We start from the raw sequence: 22,337 nt of genomic DNA on the forward strand, positions 1-22,337 counted from the left end.
TCATTGTCTGCCCTGCCGTCTTTGTTGATGGTGTCCAGGTGGTTAGTTGTGACACCCGCTATTACTTTTAACCTTGCATCTCTTTTTCCTGCCATCGTTAGTTTATGCAAAGCTAGGAAAGATGGATATCCCTTTATACGATCTAGATGAAACTAAAATTTCAACCAAAGACCCCCCCCCACACACACACACCACATTTCAACTAAAGACCCCCTCCCCCCCTACAGACGGCGCCAAATTGTTTGACCAAAAGGTTTTGAACCTTTTGTCTAAATCAATTAATGATGAGAAGAGGGGTAAATCTTAGTTACAGATAATAAAATCTAGACCAAATGATAAATGAAGTAGACGAGACGAAAGACGTTAGTTAATATATTGAGCCGATTAGACACTCATGAATTCAGCAACATCAAGGCACAATAAATCTAGATAAATACGGCTAACGTAATCAAAGGAAGTTACTACTCAATTATTATGATCTTTTGGGAAGCCTCTTCCCTTGGCAATAGTGTAGAAAAGAAGGAAGTATCAAATGATTGAGGACTCCTTGGATCTTGTCAGTATAGAACAATAATGTACACTTTGAGTTATGCAATCAATGAATCAGGCCATCTTTGTATATTCTTTCAAATAAATCTTTTACAAAGTGTTCTTTTGTCTCTTTTCCCGGATCCCCTTACTTCTTTATTCCCTCTTCCTATTTATAAGGGACAATTTCTCAAGAAACCCTAAAAATACAATATAAAGAATATTCAAAAAGCATATTCTCATTATCCCCCTCTAAGTTTAAACTATTGTTAATGTCCTGTTTCGGCTGACCGCTCTTGGTTGTCGTCCTTGGCCACAACGACCATTAGACGTGTTGTAGTAACCTTGTTCCGCGCCTTACTTAACACTTGTCGTTGTAGCCAAATTTGGACCCATACAAAAAGCATTCCCTTTTTCTATTAGGTCCTCTTTAATTTACTTTAACCTATTAAATATCTCTTTTTAAAGTCAATAAGCAATCAGCATTCTCTATCAACAAAAGCTACGCCTCTCAAGCTAGCTGCTGTAGGTTGGTATGACCCCATAATATCATAAATGCTCTATTTGGGTTCATAATATTTCAATGCTCTATCATGTTTATTTATAAGAAGATAAATATATGTAAATCTTTAATAACCAATAGTTTATAAAAATAATAATTTAGTTGTAATCAGTATATATAATTTAAAGTCCATTACTTTTTAAGTTTTGAGTTGAATGATGAGCACAAAATTAAATCCAGTAACCCACCTCAGGGACACAAATGACTTTAGGAAAATTCAAAGAACTGACATACGAACGGCTCTTTCTATTTTTTTATTTTTTTTATTTAAGAACTGAGCTAGGAAGTTCCCCTGAATGATACATTGAACTTCATCCTTCCAACTTTAGGCTAAAAATTAAATTAAATTAAATTAAATTAAATCCACCGACGCCCAATTCTTTACTACAAAATAATCATTACATGGAACCCATATATTGCTTTCAATTCTAACTGACCAATTCTACGCCTTGACTGAACTCACATCTCTTTAACACTGCACAATCTCCTCTCATCACCACCAATTTTCTCTTCCTATTTTTATCTCTTTTCCTTTTTTGTGTCCTCTTTTTTCGTTTCTCATTCTACTATCCTTTAGCTAAATAATACCAAAAAAACATGCAAATGATCAAGCCATTATTATTAGAGGGGAAAAAAGGAGGAAATCAAATTATGTCAATTCTTCAAGTTGATCAACTTGACCAATTACGAAACATATTTTCAAGATTTGACATGGACGATGATGGTAGTCTCACACATTTAGAACTAGCTGCACTATTACGTTCGTTGGGTATAAAACCATCTGGGGATCAAATTCATGTTCTTTTAGCCAACATGGATTCTAATGGAAATGGAGCTGTGGAATTTGATGAACTTGTTAATGCCATTATGCCAGATTTAATTAATGGAGAAATATTGGAAAATCAAGGACAGCTTTTGGAAGTTTTTCGATCGTTTGATCGAGATGGCAATGGTTATATTACGTTGGCGGAGTTGGCTGGATCAATGGCTAAGATGGGACAGCCGTTAACGTATCGTGAACTAACGGAGATAATTAAAGAGGCTGATGTTGATGGAGATGGTGTCATTAGTTTTAATGAGTTTGCAACTGTTATGGCTAGGTCTGCTGCAGAATTTCTTGGCATCCCTATTTCATAACAATGGCGATGCTTTGATGGTTTGGTATTTGTATCAATCAGCTAACTGTACAAAATCTCATAACTGTCTTGGTATCAATGTGTTGATGATCATCTTTACTTGTGAATAGTTTTGAGTCGATTAATGGGATATTGTTAGGCTTTGTTTTATTCTAAATTTTACTAGTTGGTAAGATTCATGTAGATTAAGACTAATTCCCCCCGTCCCCTTCCCCTGGTTTCTTCTCTTTTCTCCCCAACAGAAAGGAAAGAAAATGTGTCTCTGTATTTTTTTTATGTAGACATTAAAGCAGTTAGGTGCGTATTGATTAGCTAATCCAGTGGAACCATTGTGGCTATGATTTGAGTTGACATGGAGACTGCAGAGTGTTTTTCAAGTAAATTTGTCCGCCAGTTGGCTAAAGCATTCCCTTGCCAGAAAGCATTACCAACCAATATAAATACAGGGAACAGCAAGTGAATATTAAAAGAGGAATGGTGACAGATTGTCAAATTTTAGAAAGACTGTTAGCAATAATACAAAGGGAATTTTGGGGGTACAGTTGACTCCAGCAGATAAGACGCACCGTAGGTCATCCTCGGCCTTCTTCGTTTTCGATGAAAAAAAAAATGTCTATCTCCAAAAGCGTTTTCCTTCCCCTGCCACACCTCCCTCCCTTCGTCGAGCCTTTCCTTTAATGGTTGGGGAAAGCCCTACAGGTAAAATACAGGAAAAAAAGGGATGGATTTCAACCTTGCTTTTTTAGGTCTCACGCTAGCTTTTGACTTATATGGCGCTTAGGCCTAAGGTCAAGTAGTTTGCCTGTAGGCGAGGTAACAGGAATTACTTCGACAATTCGTCGAACTGATCCTTATAACTTGTAAAGGCAACTAGCTTATACTTAGTAGGAAGTAAAATCACTTCACCCATGTAAGGCAGTATCCTTTTCTAGAGCTTGATATGGGATCAATTACTCTATCATCGTCATTCCACAGGTTTTTTCATTTTAAAGGATGGAGAATGCAAAGCTCTATCTAGCAATGCATCAGCTTAACAAGTAAACTTCCGACAAGCAAGCCATAAACCAGTTGCGACGTCCTTCCCAGGTATACATTTGCCATTTTTCAGTGCAACCTCCAAAGAAGAAAAGAAAATTGAAAAGAAAAAAGAGTATTGGAAAAATTGAAGCAGGATAGATAGAAAAATCCACTTGCTCAGATAGTAAAAAAGGAATCACATACAACATAGAACGTACAAACCAATTCCCAAGACCTCAGAAAGAAATATAGGTGGCCTGCTTTACCATTAAATAAGTCTTTAAACCATGAAACAGATATTCAGACCAACCCTACAATTATACAACTGTGTACAATGAAAAGCTCGATGGATGAGATGAGCCAGAGCAGACTGAATGAAGATGATCACTTGGCAAGTCGAAGGATTTTCCTAGTGAGATCTTCAGCATCCTGTCTCTTGGCACCTATTGATTGACCAAAGAGCACGAGCTCTCTGCATAGTGCTCAAATGGGCACAAAGCAGTAAAAGCAAGTAGCATGAACTGATCCAGTAGAAACAAACCATTTATCTGGAACATCGTGGATATTTATTCAGCAATGAATTAAAGTAGTTCCTTAAATCCATTTCAATTGGGCAGATGATAAAATGTTTCAGTTCCTGTATCTACGCTTCTCTCTCTTAGCTTCTCTACGTTCTTTTTCTGAACCACCGTGACGAGAATGTCTACTAGGACTTCGAGAGTCTCTCCTTCTATGTTTATGGTGCTTTGAGTGCCTTCTACTACTCTTTTCCTGAGATGATTTTTTCTTTCGTGACCTTGAACGATGACGGTCTTTATAATCTTCGGATGAATGAGAAGAGGCATCCCCATCTGGACTGCTGCTTCTGTGAGCTCGCCTGCGCTTTCTATCAATTTCATCTTCTGATGAACTGCTGCTCTTATTTTGGTGCTGATCTCCTTTTGCTTTTGCAAGTATATGTGCTTGAGTTTCCTTTTCAAACCTATTTTTTTCAACATCATCCCCGTATCTTTCAGTTACACTTCCTCCGCGACCATTTCTCTGAGAGTTGATATCTATAGTTCCTTCTCTACTAGATCTACCTTCTCGAGAGATGTTCTGATTACTATTTCCTACTGCCAATACTGGATCTGACAAATCCGCACCAACAGTGTGGGAGGCGGATGATGCATTACCAGTTTGGTTAATGCTCTTTGCTCCCAGATCTACCGGAACAGCATCCTTTTTAGCTGGGTTACTGGTTTTGTTTTCTGGCAAAGGCATATCGACAGGAACCTCCAAACCTAGTTCTTTGCCCAATGATTCTAAGAAGTCACCAGCTATTAAGCGATTTAAAGTTGTATTAGCAGCTTCAACCTTCTTTTGAGGATACTCTGCAACATTCTGATTGCTAGTTTCTGCTTCATCATCCGAATCATCAGAGAATATAGCCTACAGATGAATATTGAACAATACGATAGGCTGTAAGCTTATGCAAAGGAGACAAAGCACACTAGGTAAATGAATTCATACTACTCGCTCATCAGCAGCTTGATCTTACAATCTCTAAGAAAAGCACCCAACCCCATCCCATCACACACCAGGGAACAAAGCACATTAGATAATTGAAGTCACACTACTCGCTCATTAGCAGATTGATCTTAAAAACTCTAAGAAAACCACCCAACCCCATCCCACTCCAACAGAAGGGGAAAAAAAAGAAGAAAAAACATATCTGCTAGAAACAACCTATGTTGCGCGGACTCTCCAAAATATAGCCGCACCCGTGTCGGATCCTTCAGAAATGCACTACTTTTGGAGGATCCGACACATATCCGGCCACATTTTTGGAGAGTCCGAGCAGCATAGGAAACAGCAGTAAGGCAGTTGCAAATTGAACTACTTTTTAAAATAATCAATATCAGCAAAAAAGCATCCTTCTTCAGGCAATGCACTAGGAAACTGAACCAACTAACCCAAGCAGTAGCTAAGTTCATGAGATTTCCAACTTGATCCACAAAGCAGGGAGGAATTCCTGAGAACAATAGCCCCAATCAGAAAGCAATAGAACCCGCCACTCACCCATTCGTGGAACTAGAAATTGAGAAGAAAATAAGCCATCCCAACCCTTCTTCAAACAAAGAAAAATGAGAGAAGAACCTAATTACGAAACTATCCCTTTTGACCTCCCTAAAAGTACCACCTATCCCTTTTGACCTCCCTAAAAACACTAAGTAATCAAAAGCACTAGTTTTTTCTAACCTAATCTAAAAGCACTAGTTTCTAACCTCATGTTTGTAACCTCGAGGTTACGATCCATCACATACATCTGATATACCGCCTCATCAAGGAGCAAGTAGAACCAGCTTATCGCAGATATATTATCGTTGTCCCAATAGCAAAATCAGTATTGTGAATATCCCAAATAAGAGAGAACTTAGCAAGAATAGTCTCCTTTCAATAAGGAACTACAGTATACTTTAACAACTGATTTGGACAAGAAGACTAAATACCTTGTACAAATCAACAGGCCTTTCAACATTTTCTGGTTCTGTCTCAACCTCAATTTCCTGGTCAACCATTAGTTTTCCTTCTTTACGGCCTTCCTGGACTCGGAGAGAGGATTCGATCCTATCCCCAGAAACATCATCTTCTTCAAGCTTTGCAGCTTTAACAGAATCAGGCAAAAATACAAGTGAGTCCAATTTGCTCCTCGAGCGTGGAGCTGGGGGTGGCTGCATAATACAAGATAGAGCTCAGTCAACTTTGGTGATACATGGCAAAAGAATTAGATAAAGATGTATTGAATGACTTCAGAATTAGATAATAACAACTCACCTATTTATATATATCTAAACAATATGTCTAACAAGGACAATATCTAATTTAAAAACTAACACTTCTAACATTCTAACACTATCACTTAACAATCTAACACGCTCTCAGTAATCTTAACATTGTAAGATGCCCCTCAACCTCAAGGCGGGATACCAAATTGAGTTTGCTCATTCTGCGCCTCAATAAATTAAACCCTTGAGAGAATAACACGTAGCCAGTATTTCAAAAAAGCTGCTCGAAAAGTTGTCAAACAAAGGCAGGAAGAGCTGCCGAAAGAATAGGAGGAACTGTGGATGGAGAGAGTGTGACTGGAAAGATCACCAGAACAGTGAGTAGTAGACCACTGTCTGATGACAAAGGAGTTTTTTTATTTTTTATTTTATTTTGCTCTTCTTAGTTTCAATCTTTGTAAAAGACATTCTTATGTCAAAGCCTAAATCAACTTCCAGAACAGAAAATACAAGAGGTGCTGAATGCAAATATAGCAATGACTTTTTTTTAATTGATAAAAAAGGGACTTTTCGTTTTCAAGAGCTGAAGAAAAAGTTAAAAGATTAAAAAAGGCCACATACAAATAAGGTGAATTCTCCCTGGAAACTTGGACTCCCTTAATCTTGCCATATCCATCAAAAAGCAATAATTTACTAGGAGCCAACTAGGTATCTACGGATAACAAGGAGACCCCTTTATCTTCGCAAGTCATAATTACAGCCTACATCACAAGCAAAAGCCTAAATATATCAAATCCATTAAATTCCATGTGAATAACCTAATTCTATTTGGATCACTTAGAGAAGAAATCAGAAAATTCCTACACTCAAGATTCAAGAATGTTTACCGTGACAATCAATTACAGTTAAAAAAAAAAGGAAGGAAAACAACCCGTATCACAATCATCTGTCAACTGTCCTCTCATCTACCAGAACCAACCTCACTGCTAGCGTGAAGATGTGCTTAACTCTTAGCGAATTAGTAGGTACATGTGTTGGTGGGAAGGTATCAGGTACCCTGTGGATTAATCGTCCCGGACACCATGGTTTTAAATATATATATAAAAAAAAGGCTTTCCTGGGAAAACACATGAAGCCCAACTGAACTTTCATAAAAAGAAAAAGTTGATGACTTCAACAACTGCAATTTCTTCAGGAGATACCAGTGCCCAGCCAAAGTACAGGGGTGGAGTTTGATAGATTGACACATAACAATCATGAAATATACACTAATTGTTGGTACCTTGCCCATATAAGGGTCATTAAGATCAAAGCGCTTGCAAAGAAGAGGTGAAGGTCGCCACTGGAATTTCTCCCGTTTTGGATACATTTTTGCTGCCGCTAAACCATCATCTTTACCAAATTTAGGTAGCTGCAACAGACAGCAGTTAAAATCAGGACAAACTGCCAACTTCAAACCATTCACTCAGAAGTTAGATAGTGTACGTGCCTCAGCTCCAGAAGTGAATTGCAATCCTGCAGTAGCTAACGTACTTGAGAAAAACTCATTAGGCGGAACACTTTCCTTTCCCAATTTTCCTTTATTTATTGCCTCGGCTACAGATTCAAATTCTAACCTTTCACGAGCACGAGCAGCTTCTGACATATTACTTGCTCCACCACCATCTTTAGGGCGAAGACCTCCGTGGTATTTTTCCTTCAGAAACTGCTCGAACCTTTCTTGCTTAGCAGGATCATCTTGGAAAGGCTTTGCAGCTTCAGGAAGTTCAGTCTGCAGAAAGGAAGTTCAGAATCAGCAATCACCAAAACAAATTCCAGTTTACGCTGTGGCAAAACTAACTCATGTATGCCTTTCTAACCTCAAATGCATTTTTCATTTTTGAGGCCTTAAACACTAATCTACTAGTTACTCAGCACTAAATCTGAATACAGCTTGCTACATAAACGAGACAACTTTTCAACTAAAAGTAGCCAACTTTGATGATCACTATACATATGACATTTTTACACTTAAAATCGAGGCCAAAAAATTAAGTTTAAAAAAAGAAAAAGGAACCTGGATCCCAAGTATACCAACCTTTGTCTTGGACACCAGAAAAGACAAACAGTAAGACACTACCTTGACCGACCCCTACCAAAGTTGACTTAAAATGGTGCCAAGATAGTTCGTGAAACAACCAAAGATTTATTCAGCCGAAACTGAGTATCAAGCTATACTAAAGCTACCCAGTAGTGAACTACTTACCACTGAAGCAGGTTTAGTAAATGTATCTGAAAGATTGGATGGGAAATTGATCACATCAGCAGATATACCAGCAGTATTTGCGTCTCTCAAACTTCTTTCGATAGGCTTCTCTCCTAATATCTGACCGCGGCTTTCCGCGGTCATCTTCTGCACATTCCGAGACATTTTTGCATCCACCTGTTGTTTGCCTTGATCATTACGTTTCTGTCTCTCCTCCCAAAGTTTCCTTGCATAATAGTCACGACCCATTCCTCCATTCAGGAAACCAAATAAAGGGTTGAACTGATTTTTCTCTCTAGAAATGTCCTCAAGTAATTTACCGGAACGAGCTACTAATGTAGCCAACCCTTCAATCAAGATTCTAAGATTATTATCCTCTGGAGGAGGAACATCAGGGGGAGGGAGATCTGAAGTCTTGTAATCAAAGTCAAGCGGAGCTGCAAACTTATGATGGGGAACAAAATTCTGTGGAATCGCTGGAGGATCAAATCTGTTGACATTGGTGAACAAATATGAGTTAGAGTGAAAAAAATGAAATAAAAGTTGACAAGGTTTCCATCATATGCAAGTGTGACCATACACCTTAAATAACTTAATTTCTTGATCGCATCTAGAGAAATAGCAGCTGTAGAATAGATGAGGAAACAACAAAAGACGGATAAAGGAGTCATTAAATCCTTCATGACCACAACAAAAGCAAAGTAACAACAACAACAAACCCAGTAGTTTCCCACGAGTGGGGTTTGGGGAGAGTAATATGCACGCAGCCTTACCCCAACCCTTAGAATGGCAGAGAGGTTGTTTCCGATAGACCCTCGACTAGAGAACGACAGAAAAAGAGAAAAGGTAATTGCAACAAGTAGGAATAACAACAAGATGAAATAAGATCGAATCAAAGAATGCAGTCAAACTCTAGGTAGTAATAGCCATATATCATACTAACACTAATGCTAGCAAACTGAGTAAGACAAAGAGAAACGCTCGACTACCTATGAACCTTCTACCCTAATCTTTGACCTCCACACTCTCCTGTCTAGGGTCATGTCCTCAGTTAGCTCCAGTTGCGCCATGACCCGCCTAATAACCTCTCCCCAAGACTTCTTAGGCCTACCTCTACCCCTCCTACTGCTCACCGAGGCTAACCGCTCGCACCTTCTAACCGGGGCTTCTATACTTCTCCTCTTAACATGCCCGAACCATCTCAAACTCGCTTCCCGCATCTCAACCTCGCCTCCCACAACAAAAGCAAAGTGACGACCCTTATTGCGGAGAGCTAAAAATTGTTGTGGAAGAACCAAAAAATGGTCTTAGGAATTTTGCTACTAAATTTCTTTATCAATAGAATTTTTCATTTTTCTCTTCTTTTTTTGGATAAAGACTTATCAAGGGATTATAACTTTCCCCTCGAGGCATTACCTTCTATGGGTGCTGAAAACTGAAGGATTCCCACAGTTAGGACATAAGAACATCTGGCCTTTATCATGTCACCAGCTCTCTCATCTTAATATCCACCTCATGTTTGTTAGCTCTATTGCAGCCAATGAATGGCATACAAAACATTCTTTCGGAATCTCATTCTAATAAACAAGGGGAAGTTGTAAATAATAAAAGGCATATTTGTCCAATGGAAGACCAAGACATGACTTGTTTATCTGCATAGTCTGGTACTAAAATGGACAAACCCAGATAGAAAACATGGGGTATAGCTATAGACAGTAATTTGAACATGTTGGGCCATGCATAATAGACATTAAGTGTAAAAACTAAGTCCAAAAATTATTCCAGTTACTGTATCCATTACAAGAGCTTTTTATTTACTTCAATAGTGACATATTGGCTGTTTTTCATCTGGGTGCACCCACAGATGCAGATCCTCTGCTCAAAAACATATCCTTCATCCATCCAAGGAAAAATAAAATGGCATGCTTCAACATTCTTTGCACCATCTGATTTTTTCTATCTTCTAGATTGAACTGTGGTCAAGCAGGCGCAATAAGATAATTAAAGATGGAGAAGATACAAACAGCTTGAGTTTCTTCCGATAAAAGAATAAGTGTCGTGAGAATACCTTTCCAGCTGATAATCGGACTTTGAAGCAGCACTAAAACCAGGTAAAACATCATGCGCCTTCCTGTCCAACAGTTTCAGATTCTCCACCTTTGGTCTTGAAGGCTCTTCAACTTCCTCGACATAAGTCTCTTCGAAGTCATAACCTGTTAAGGAATTATAGCCAAGATAAGAAACTTTCAAGCACAACTACATTTTTGCCCCATACCTCTGCGCTATTACGAGCTGGAGGGATGCGAATAAAGACACAATTAACGCAAAGTCATAAGATCACCCGATACTAGAAGAAAGAAAAATAGTGTGTTACTTTGCAGTTTCCAACCTGCAAACTGGACCAAACGAGCATGCAGGACAACACTTGACTGTATTCAGGAAAAGTCTACTTAGAGAGGGAAAAAAAGTACTGCAAATCCAGGATGGCAAAACGAAGCTATAATCTCTAACTTATAAACACTACTTCTTTCTTGAAAAGTACACATGGGGAAAGAAAAATAGAAGGTAGTAAAGACATTTTGCAAATACAAAAGAAACTTGAGAACGAAAGGGACTTCAATAAAATTGTTAAGTAGTTAGTCATATATAGTGTCCCACATCGAGAAGTAGATACTTATTATTATGTAATCATGTATATAAATAGGGCATTGTACAACATTTTAGATAATTAATAATATTTTTTTCTCGTGCTTTCTCACATGGCATCAGAGCAATCGTGAGATATTTATCGCTGTGCATAAATTCCAGCGACTCCCGGAAAAAAGAAAAAAAAAACAAATAGCCTTTTTCCGGCAAAACAGCACTGTCCGCAAAAAAAAGTCCATATTCGTCTGTATTGTGCAAAAACCAACACCACCACGAGGTAGATCAGCTTTCGGCGATCAACCGGTAAAAATTTCTCCGGCAAACCTCCTCCCACGCGCCCTCACGCGCCGCCGGGAAATTTTTCCGGTGAATCTCCGACGTCACACGCCGGAGCGTGAGGCTTCTTCCGACCATTTTTTTGGCCGAGCTTCTTCGGGACAGCCTGGTTGCACAGTAATTCCGATCCTACTCATACCTTTTTCTTTTTATTCCGATCACTTTGAGATTTTTCGGCAACTACACTGACTTTCCGGCAGCTACAGTTATTTTTCCGACGAAACTTTTTTTTGATAGATTACTCGGGAGGTTATTCCGAGTCTTTTCATTCAAGTTTAAATCAAATTCCGACCACTTTTATATTCTCCGGTGCAACATTATAATGGCATTCATATCAGAAGCCTTTAACTCACAATCAGTTGGATCCAATCCAGATGGTTTCTTTACCAGATTATATTGAGTTCCTTCAGTACAAAGCATGTAAACAGACATCTTCAGGGATAGCTTTCATTGTTCAAAGAGATAGTAGTGTGACTTGTGTCTCCCAATCTTCAACCCCTGAGTCTTGGGTCATTGATTTAGGTGCATCTGATCATATTTCTGGTAACAAATCTTTTTTCACTAGCATTTCGTATTCTAAATCTCTTCCAACAGTCACAATGGCCAATGGGTCTCAAACCATGGCAACTACAATACGTCAAGCAAGTTTACTTTCTTCCTTACCTTTAGATTCTGTTCTTTATGTTCCCAATAGTCCTTTTAATCTCACTGTCGTTAGTTGCTTAGCCAAATCACTTAAATGCGTTGTTTTGTTTCTTGATGACCTTGTTTATACAGGAACGCAATACGGGGCGGATCATTGGTACCTGCATGAATCAGATGAACTTTATTACCTTATCCTTGCAAAATCACATGGCCTCACATCTTGTCTTCCTTCAATAACTTGTCTTGTTACTGATTCACCAAATTTATCACATAAATGGTTGGGACATCCCAGTTTGTCAAAACTCCAGAAAACAGTACCTGGTTTATCTCACTTGTCCACTCTCGAGTATGAGTCATGTCAGCTCGGTAAGCATACCCGCTCCCATTTCCCTCGGCGTCTTGATAATCGAACAAAGTCATCTTTAACTTTAGTCCATTCAGATGTCTGAGGTCCTAGTCGGGGCAGTTCTACCTTGGGATTCCGCTACTTTGTCAGTTTCATTGATGATTATTCCAGGTGCACTTGGATATTTTTTATGAAAAATCGGTCTCAGTTGTTTTCTATTTTCCAGACCTTCCACGCTGAAATTCAAAATCAATTTGGGGTTTCTATCCGCACATTTCGTAGTGATAATGCCCTCGAGTATTTGTCTTCCCCATTTCAGCAGTTTATGAACTCTCATGGGATCATTCATCAAACATCTTGTTCATACACATCTCAACAAAATGGGGTAGCTAAAAGAAAGAATAGACATCTTATTGAAAATGCTCGTACCCTACTCATACAATCTCATGTTCCGTTGCGTTTTTGGGGGATGCAGTTCTTAATCTTGTTATCTTATTAATCGTATGTCATCTTCGGCTATCCAGAATCAAGTTCCATTTTCTGTCCTGTTTCCTCACTTACCTTTATTCTCTCTTCCACCCTGTGTCTTTGGAAGCACGTGTTTTGTTCATAACCTTACTCCGGAAAAAGATAAGTTAGTTCATCGTGCTCTTAAGTGCGTAGGTTACTCGAGAACGCAAAAGAGGTATCGATGTTATTCTCCTGACCTCCAGCGGTACCTTATGTCAGCTGATGTTACCTTCTTTGAAACGCAATCATACTTCATAGGTCCAGGTAATCACTTAGATATTTCTGAGGTGCTACCAGTTTCATCTTTTGGAGATTCAGTCACTATCTCTCATTCATCTTCCTCTACAAATCCAGCTCCAACACTTACAGCTCCTGTTGCAGCTCCAACACCTATAGCTCCAGTTCCACCACTTATAGCTCCGGTTCTACCACCTAGTCCAGTTCAACCTTCTGCAACTCCACCACTCTTGACTTATCATCGTCATCCACATCCAGCATCAGGCCCAGGTGATTCACGTCCTGCATCAGATTTTGCACCTACTGCGGACTTGTCTCCTCTTAGTCAACCAATTGCACTCTGCAAAGGTGTACGATCCACACTTAATCCTAATCCTCATTATGTCGGTTTAAGTTATCATCAACTGTCATCACCTCATTATGTTTTTATATCATCTTTGTCCATTGTTTCTATCCCTAGTCTACAGGTGAGGCACTATCTCATCCAGAATGGCGACAGGCTATGATTGACGAGATGTTTGCTTTACATGTGAGTGGCACTTGGGAGCTTGTTCCTCTTCCTACAGGTAAGTCTACTGTTGGTTGTCTTTGGGTTTATGCAATCAAAGTCTGCCCCGATGGCCAGGTTAATCGGCTTAAGGCTCGTCTAGTTGCAAAAGGATACACTCAGATTTTTGGGCTTGATTATAGTGACACTTTCTCTCCCGTGGCTAAAGTAGCATATGTTCGTCTCTTTTTGTCCATGGCTGTTGTACATCATTGGCCTCTTTATCGGCTAGACATTAAGAATGTTTTTCTCCACGATGATCTTAAGGAAGAAATAATATAGAGCAACTACCTGGTTTTGTTGCTCAAGGGGAGTCTAGTGGTCTTGTATGCCGATTGCGCAAGTCACTATATGGTTTGAAACAATCCCCTCGAGCTTGGTTTGGCAAATTTAGCACAATTATTCAGGAGTTCGGTATGACTCTTAGTGAAGCTAATAACTCAGTATATTATTGGCATTCTACTCCTAATCTGTGTATTTATCTGGTGGTTTATGTTGATGATATTGTTATTACCGGCAATGATCATGATGGTATTACTAATCTGAAGCAGCATCTCTTTCAGCACTTCAGTATTTTCTAGGTATTGAGGTCGCTCAGTCTAGCTCAGGTATTGCTATTTCATAGCGGAAGTATAGCTTAGACATTCTTGAGGAGACTGGAATGATGTGCTGCAGACCTATTAACACTCCTATGGATCCGAATGCTAAGCTTTTGCCTGGACAGGGGGAGCCTCTTTGAGATCCTACGAGATATAGAAGGATGGTTTGCAAATTGAATTACCTCACAGTGACTAGACCTGACATTTCTTTTCCGGTGAGTAAGCAACCCCCACTTCTAACCAAGAGGTTGTGAGTTCGAATCACCCCAAGAGCAAGGTGGGGAGTTCTTGGTGGGAAGAAAGTCGAGGGTCTATTTGAAACAGCCTCTGTACCCATGGTAGGGTTAAGGTCTGCGTACACACTACCCTCCTAATTACCTCACAGTGACTAGACCTGACATTTCTTTTCCGGTGAGTGTTGTAAGTCAGTTTATGGATTCTTCCTGTGATAGTCACTGGGATGCAGTTGTTCGCATTCTTCGGTATATAAAGTCAGCTCCAGGCAAAGGATTACTATTCGAGGATCGAGGCCACGAGCAGATTGTTGGGTACACAGATGCTGATTGGGCAGGATCACCTTCTGATAGGCATTCTACGTCTGGATATTGTGTTCTAGTAGGAGGTAATTTGGTCTCTAGGAAGAGCAAGAAATAGAATATAGTTGCTCGATCTAGCCCGAAGCCGAATATCGGGCCATAGCTATGGCAACATGTGAGCTAGTTTGGGTCAAGCAGTTGCTCAAAGAGTTGAAGTTCGGACAAATCAGCAAAATGGAACTGGTGTGTGATAATCAAGTTGCTCTTCATATTGCGTCAAATCCGGTGTTCCATGAGAGGACTAAACACATTGAGATCGACTATCACTTTGTCAGAGAAAAGATACCCTCAGGAGATATTGTTACAAAGTTTGTGAAGTCGAATGATCAACTAGCAGATATTTTCACTAAGTCTCTCACTGGTTCTCGTATTAGTTACATCTGTAACAAGCTCGGTACATATGATTTATATGCACCGACTTGAGAGGGAGTGTTAAGTAGTTAGTCATGTATAGTGTCCCACATCGGGAAGTAGATACCTATTATTATGTAATCACTGTATATAAATAAGGCATTGTACAACACTTTAGATAATTAATAATATTTTTCTCCCGTGCTTTCTCACAAAAATTACTTGAAAAGTGCACCAGAGTGCATTTTGCACCCCAGTAAATGGACTTCTATTAAACCTTACTTCTGCATTTTGCACCAATGAAATTCCCCATTGATAACATATGAATTTCAAACTTTTTATGCCTCAATTTCCTATCCCGAACTTTTGGTTCACCAACCACTACTCCCTCCCCCTCCCTGGGGCCAGTCAATGAGCATAAACTTTTTTGATAGTAATAAAGAATTTCATTAAAGATCAATGAGCATAAACTCAGTGGCGGTGCTTGGTATAACCATAAGCAGCACCAGAGTTTCTGCAACAAAAAGGAATAGACACAACCGGAAAAAAATGATCTTGTCTTCATAAGAGAAGAATAAAAGAAGGCAGCAGAGGAATTTCCATAGTCCATATTCCTACAACTAATTTACTGATTCTTGCACTTATCAGTAAAAACCTGAATTTATTTGTTTATTTTTGCGAACTTGATTTACTGCCAAAAGGAGAAGACATAAACCTGATGCATACACATCTTCATCTTCAACATCAAGATCTTCAAGTGCCCCAATACCAAATCCAGGAGCAACCCTTCCTGCTGATAAAATCAACCCAAATAGCTAAAGAGCCTACATAGATAATGTAGTCTTTGAAAGAAGATAAAAGGTACTATATGAAAACACATGGATTAAATCTTACATTTGAAACCAAATAGGCTATCCTTCAAGACTAGAGGTTCTCGATGCCCGATTTCCCTACTCTTAGACATCCGTGACCTCTTCTTTTCTGAAATAAGCAAAGCAGTTAGCCACTGACAATATAAGAGCTCAGCTAATGTTTTCTCTTTATTGAGACATTAAGTACCTCTAAACTCAGGAGCATGTTTGTAAGGATCATAGCCTAAACCATGCAAGTCCTCCTTTGGGTTTAGCACATAAACCTAAATAAGTAAAGAAACAACCCGGAAAAAAGTTAGGGAACCAAGCATCCCAAAGCATAAATTAAAAGAGAGCATAGAAATTTCTGTAAGAATACAAAACCACTACTTTTGTTATCAAAAAGAAAAAGAAAGAACGCAAGCAAATGACAATCTTCTGATCTCGCTTACAACCATGTAGTAGGAACGAATGCATCCAACCCAAATGGAGAATCCCATTTTGTCTTTATCAGTTCTCAAATACTGAAAACTCAAAAGATTTCATGAAAAAAGGAATGCATTGAGAAAGAGAGTTTCTTGCCATTGAATGGCATGACAAAAAGACTGTTTCTTGGAGTAATCAATCTCCAAAGGCCTGTGTGCACTTTTTTTTTAGATCTTTAATTGATTTACATCTTATAATGTTGTCAATTGAGGCCAGCTTTCGTTCTCCTTTTACTCTTCATTTTCTAAGAAAATTATTTTTGTCAGAACAATGTCGGGCAAAGGAACTATGTTAGGTCGGCAAATACATGCAATGAGTTAGTATGTTGTAATCTAAATTCCCTTCGCATGTAACATGTTCATAGAAGATGTTATATTATTCATTATCCAGGGTAACATAGGTCAATCACTAGATTCAGTTGACATCCCCTTCTTTCACCAAACAAAAAAGTGAATAGAATAAACTTGAGAAATCATACAATCAAAAAGTTCAGTACAGATAACCTCACTTTGTTCTAGTTGAAACTTGAAAGAGAAAGAAAAAACTGAGATCCACACATCAGGCACTCCTAAAAGATTAGGGGCATAAGTTATAAGAAACGAATGCTTTAAGAAAATCGATAGCATCATTGTATCGCCCAAAAAAAAGAAGAAAAAAGACAGCAAAATCTCGCAGTCTTCCACTCACACTGGCCACGCCAGTAACATAAACAGACTAAATGAAGCATTACCATGAGGATGAGATGCAATTAATAAAACGCTGAAACAGTCAACTTTCAAAATTGTAACAGAAATATAAAGCCCTAGATGATGAAAAAAGACTTGAAGATATAAAGCATCAGACACACCAAGACGGTGAAACAGTCAACTTCCAAAATTGCAACAGAAATATAAAGCCCTAGATGATGAAAAAAGACTTGAAGATATAAAGCATCAGACACACCGGTGTGCTCTTCGAAAACTGACTCCCATCATCAGTTGGTAGATCCACAATATTATCAGCAGCATCTTCAACTAGCCCTGAGCGCAAAGGTTGTGTGTTGACATCAGCAAAAGAAAATGCAAGAAAAGCTTTTCTTGCCTCTCTCCTAGCATCTGCAGATCAAAAAGAGAGAGACGTGTTTACTGAATATACATATTCCAACAAATCCACTCATAGTTTTTTTTTTGTTGATAAAGTAATCTACTCAGTTCATAAAGCATGAGAATTAAATATTTAACTTCAAAATTATTGGGTAACAATGATCAAACACTACACCCAAAAAATTACGCCAAGAACAAAGGCAAGAATTGACTGTCCTACAATGAAAGCTCAAACAGGTAGCCCCAATATTTTTATGATGCTAACCGGTAACCCCAACTCTCTATGAAGGTATTCTTCAACACCAAATATGTACCATAAATGTACATGAAAAATGTTAGGCATCATTAAAATAACTCTCTAGAAACAAAGGAAAAGGAATTCTGATGAAACTTGTAAAACAAGTTCACACTTCCTTAGCACCCGCGGCCTAGTGGTCAATGAACTGGGAGGAGAACCATGGGGTCTCTACATCAAGTCACTTGGTGATTTCTTCCTATCAGCCCAAGTTTTAGAGGGCAGAACTACTGGGTACTTGTATTCGTGAGAGGTAGCAAGTATCCGGTGGATAGTCAAGGTGCGCTAAAGTTGGCCCAGACACCATTGTCATTAAAAAAAATAAGTTCACACTTCCTTCCGGTCTAAATAGCTTTCTTAAACCAGTGCAAAAGTACTCTAGTAAGGTCAATTTGTCAACTCCGATATGTTTGCTTCTGACAATATGTCAAGAACTGATTGGACTATACAAATTTTCAATATCAAACTAAAGTTCTACCAGAGCCAAACAACTAGTTAAAGCATTCTGCAAAAATTAGTGGAAATTCATGATGGCTTGCTCCCAGTCTTAACAGTTATCTTCGAGCAGCTTAAAAGCTGCCCAATTAAGTCATTGCTAAAGTTCTTTTCACGCTTGTTTTCAAAAAGCTCAATAAATACTGGTCTAGTATATTTAAGTGTCGGACTGTCTACTGAACTCATCAAGGGACTCAACTACTAGATTAAACTTTCAAGGACAAGAATTGTAGCTTCATACTAAGAGATAATAAGGTACCGACCAGGCATACATCAAAAAGTACCGACCCACATCACCATATACACATTTTGACCACCACTGCTCCCTAATGAGGGCGATAGATCAGCAGACAGACAAGAACATGGTCCCGAAAATCAGTCAGCTTAGTTGAACAAACTTTCACTGAATTCCATTGACTAACAATGGAAGGAATTCTGAAGGATCCTCACAAAAATAGAGATGCATAGAACAATTGTGGTTTTTGCTGGAGCGGTACATAACAAAATTCACAAATGTTCCAAAACCTCAAGTTATGAATCTTTAGATAATCATATCCTTGTGGGTATTGGCTTTAAACTGAAGCTTTCTATATGAAAAAGTGAGCAGAAAATCTTAAGAAATAAAAAATTTATTCACTTGACTGAGCACCACACTAAAAAGACCAGAAATTACATTCAAATTCCGAAATTTTCAAAAGCACAACTAAAAAATGGCAGCCCGGTGCACTAAGCTCCCGCTATGCGCGGGGTCCGGGGAAGGGTCGGACCACAAGGGTCTATAATATGCAGTCTTACCCTGCATTTCTGCAAGAGGTTGTTTCCACGGCTTGAACCCGTGACCTTCTGGTCACATGGAGACAACTTTATCAGCTACGCCAAGGCTCCCCTTCAATCAAAAGCACAACTAAGGCTATGAAAATTGAATTTTCAGAATTCAAAAGGAATACCATCTTCTAGTTGGGTTTTCCACTTCATATTTGATATTACCTCCCTATAACACATATAAATATGGAAAATATTTGTAATACTCCCCAATCTTACCCAGCCAAACAAAAACATAAACAATTTGAAGCATGTATGGCTAAATTACATCCGAGACCAATATTGCATGCCAGGAAATGCTCCGTACATTAAAAGTATTCAGCAGACTAAGCATGACATAGGGAAAAGGGGTTTTAAATGTAGACACATACTATATAGGGAATCAGTATGTGAGTCCTTAATTGAGCGACCACATCGCCATCCCATCTTCTGCAGTAATTTGAGCCCTGCCCAAAAAATAAGAATAACATAGTGAGAAATTATTCTCTTCAAGAACAAAAGGTACTTCTCAATGGACATAGAATCAGACCAATGGACTCTGTCGCTGGAAGTACCACTTCGTCCGGAACTGGTCCAGGTATAGCAGAGGGCCTGCAGTACAAGCAAAATTTTAGAAGTATAAAAAGAAGAAGATGAAGGAAAAGAGTAATTAATTTAAAGCTAAAAGAAGGCAATTTAAACATCAAAGGTTCCTTCAATCTAGTTCTACTCGAGTGAAGATGGAACCAACACTAACGAAAAACAGAGAATAAAAGTTTAAACACAACAATTAACTGAGTCATGTTAAATAGGGTAGGCTGGCACGGACAGCATAGGTAAACGCAGCAAATAAGGGAAGCTATACTCCTGGTACATCGAGAAAACTATTCATTCGCAATGTCGACTACATCTGTTGCTGAGAATAATATATGTACATCAAGGAGGCGACTATCTCACCCATTATGCGGTCATTTAATAATCACAAGAACCTTTTTAGGAAGATGCAAAGCATATATGATATAGTGACGAAAGAACATGCCTTAATGTAAAATGGACATAAATCCTTTCAATAACAGTAAAAATTGTGCAGCAAGACTGCAAGAAACAGGGTTGCACTTCATGAGGAGGATATTAAGATTACAACAGTCTAAGCTAACAGACTAATAATTTTATACATAAGAAGCAGCTAAACATAATAGAACACCTCTGATTTTGCTCCTTCTCAGCTTGTTTACGAGCAACTTCAGCAGCAGTAAATCCAAATGTATCATACTGCATCGATGTCCCCAGACGACCCTCCATTTCCTATGATGTAAAACTAGAGTAAGCTTCTAGGGAAACAGAAACAATAATGAACGGATGATCAGTACCAGCTCAACTCAAAAACATGTCATTTTAAGCTTCCAGATAATTCACAAAATGAGCACCATGAAGCCGTAAAAGCTAGCATTGCCAAGGCAACGGTGGAGACCGTGTGATTAACCAGTAAACGTATATTCTCTCAAAAATTCTCTGTCAAAGTAAATACACGGAGTTTGTATTTGCAAAAGGACGTCAACTGATAATAAATTATCTTTTGAGTAAGCATAGCATCCCTCGCTCTCTCACATTTCCAGCCAAAAGCTGATATATTTTCAGCATATTTATTGAAATTTCTAGGTGTAACTCAAAAGCAAAATAATATACCATTCTATATTCTTATTATAAGTTTATAACTATGAAGAAAATGCAAGAAAGAGAACATACAGCTTTCTCATCATCATCCAAGAAGTTAAAGAGACTCTGTTGTTTGAATTCAGCTCTGTTTTTCCTGGACGACGTAAATGACTGCGGAGTCCATCCTACAACATTGTTATGAATGGTTCAAAAAGAATCTTACATTAGTAGGTCCAATAAAATTATCAAAAGTCACTGAAATGAAGCTCAAACAATAAAATGGGAAATTACACTCTACCCTCTTTAGAGCCAACTGTATTGTAGTATCCAGCGGAAAAGCCACCAGTAAATGCCCCATGAAATCTCCTCCGTCCCTCTTCATCTGTGACCTGAAAATCAATTTCTCTAGTAAGTAAAAAAATCAGATGGAAGAACATAAACAACAAAGCTTCTGTGGATGAAAAACTTTGATCAAGCACCTATTTTAATCAAAAGTGGGAATGGGAAATAAAATGGGATACAGGTATTAATAAAGTAGTAGGTCGTCTGGTTACCGCGATAAGGATACTAATAGCGGCATAGAATTTGGGATTGTATTTATCCCATGCTTGGTTATGGGTATTGGTTAATATCCGTAGACATTTTATACCAAAATGGTGGTATTACCTATCCCATATAGAGGTGGGGTAGCTAATCCAATGGGATATCCTTGTCTATCCCACAATTGAACCAAACAACCCTAGGTTCGGCAAAAGCGTTAAAACAAATTATCAACTTTCTTATACTATCAATTAAAACTACCTTAAACTCAACACGCGTGATATTTAACCCCCAAAAAAAGGTGCTATGCAATGTGTAAAAAAGGAGGTTACATTGTCCACTGGAACTCAAGTAATTTCACACAAGAAACGAGCAGAAAAAAAAAATCCAAACTCATTAATCCATGAAATCGAGTACCTCTTGTTTCCATGGGGCAAGGGTTCGCAACTGGCCAGAGGCCTCAGCGACGGCCTTCTTCTTGCGGCTGGTCACATCTTCTTCTCGTTCTATAGGTGTTCCGTAGAATACGAAATCTTCCTCGTCGCCATCCATTAATTCAAGAAATTGGCCTCCGATGTACGCAGACAACGGCGTGAATTCTACAGTCTACTACGGGGCTCAGGGCCTCTGGTTTTTTATAATCTCTTCTAGAAACTAGTACAAACAAATTTGGAAATAGAATGGCTTTTCACAATTGTTAATCAACATTTTATACGTTTGGAGTATTTTAATTGGTTTTCCCCTCCTATACCAAGAAAAACAAAATGCTTCTCTCTTTAATACAAGAAACACATTTTGATATTTTATGGCAATAAATTAATACTTTTTTCACCTTAAGTGATTTGTTTATAGTTCAAATTATTGAATGTTTTATTTGAAATTATATTCTTACGTTCATTCAAATATAAATGAAGAAGTTATTTGGTGAATTTGTTAAATATGCTACGGATATTTCTAAATGAATGTTATTAATATTGCGTGTATTATAGATGAAATTATGAATTTTGAATATCACTAGCAAATTGATGAGACAAGTAGTTTTTTAACATTTTTTATTATTTT

General features: G+C 38.4%; 2 protein-coding genes across 2 annotated transcripts; one reads left to right on the forward strand and one right to left on the reverse strand.

Annotated features, from left to right (window-relative positions):
- The first annotated feature begins 1,553 nt into the window (after positions 1 to 1,553).
- On the forward strand, positions 1,554 to 2,368 carry LOC107808069 (putative calcium-binding protein CML16). Its single transcript, XM_016632552.2, has one exon. It carries the CDS (start codon positions 1,688 to 1,690, stop codon positions 2,225 to 2,227), a length of 540 nt encoding a protein of 179 aa, XP_016488038.1. The 5' UTR covers positions 1,554 to 1,687; the 3' UTR covers positions 2,228 to 2,368.
- Positions 2,369 to 3,401: 1,033 nt separating this feature from the next.
- Positions 3,402 to 21,967, reverse strand: LOC107808070 (G patch domain-containing protein TGH). Its single transcript, XM_075256719.1, has 16 exons — positions 21,693 to 21,967; positions 21,034 to 21,124; positions 20,826 to 20,920; positions 20,284 to 20,384; positions 19,630 to 19,691; positions 19,472 to 19,546; positions 17,349 to 17,500; positions 16,129 to 16,204; positions 15,964 to 16,050; positions 15,785 to 15,862; positions 10,325 to 10,469; positions 8,257 to 8,746; positions 7,501 to 7,782; positions 7,294 to 7,422; positions 5,736 to 5,957; positions 3,402 to 4,674 (listed from the first exon to the last, which is right to left on the reverse strand). Exons 1-16 carry the CDS (start codon positions 21,825 to 21,827, stop codon positions 3,874 to 3,876), a joined length of 3,021 nt encoding a protein of 1,006 aa, XP_075112820.1. The 5' UTR covers positions 21,828 to 21,967; the 3' UTR covers positions 3,402 to 3,873.
- Positions 21,968 to 22,337: the final 370 nt, after the last annotated feature.

Source organism: Nicotiana tabacum, chromosome 6 (genome assembly GCF_000715075.1).
Source record: "Nicotiana tabacum cultivar K326 chromosome 6, ASM71507v2, whole genome shotgun sequence".
In the NCBI taxonomy this organism is placed as follows: domain Eukaryota; kingdom Viridiplantae; phylum Streptophyta; class Magnoliopsida; order Solanales; family Solanaceae; genus Nicotiana; species Nicotiana tabacum.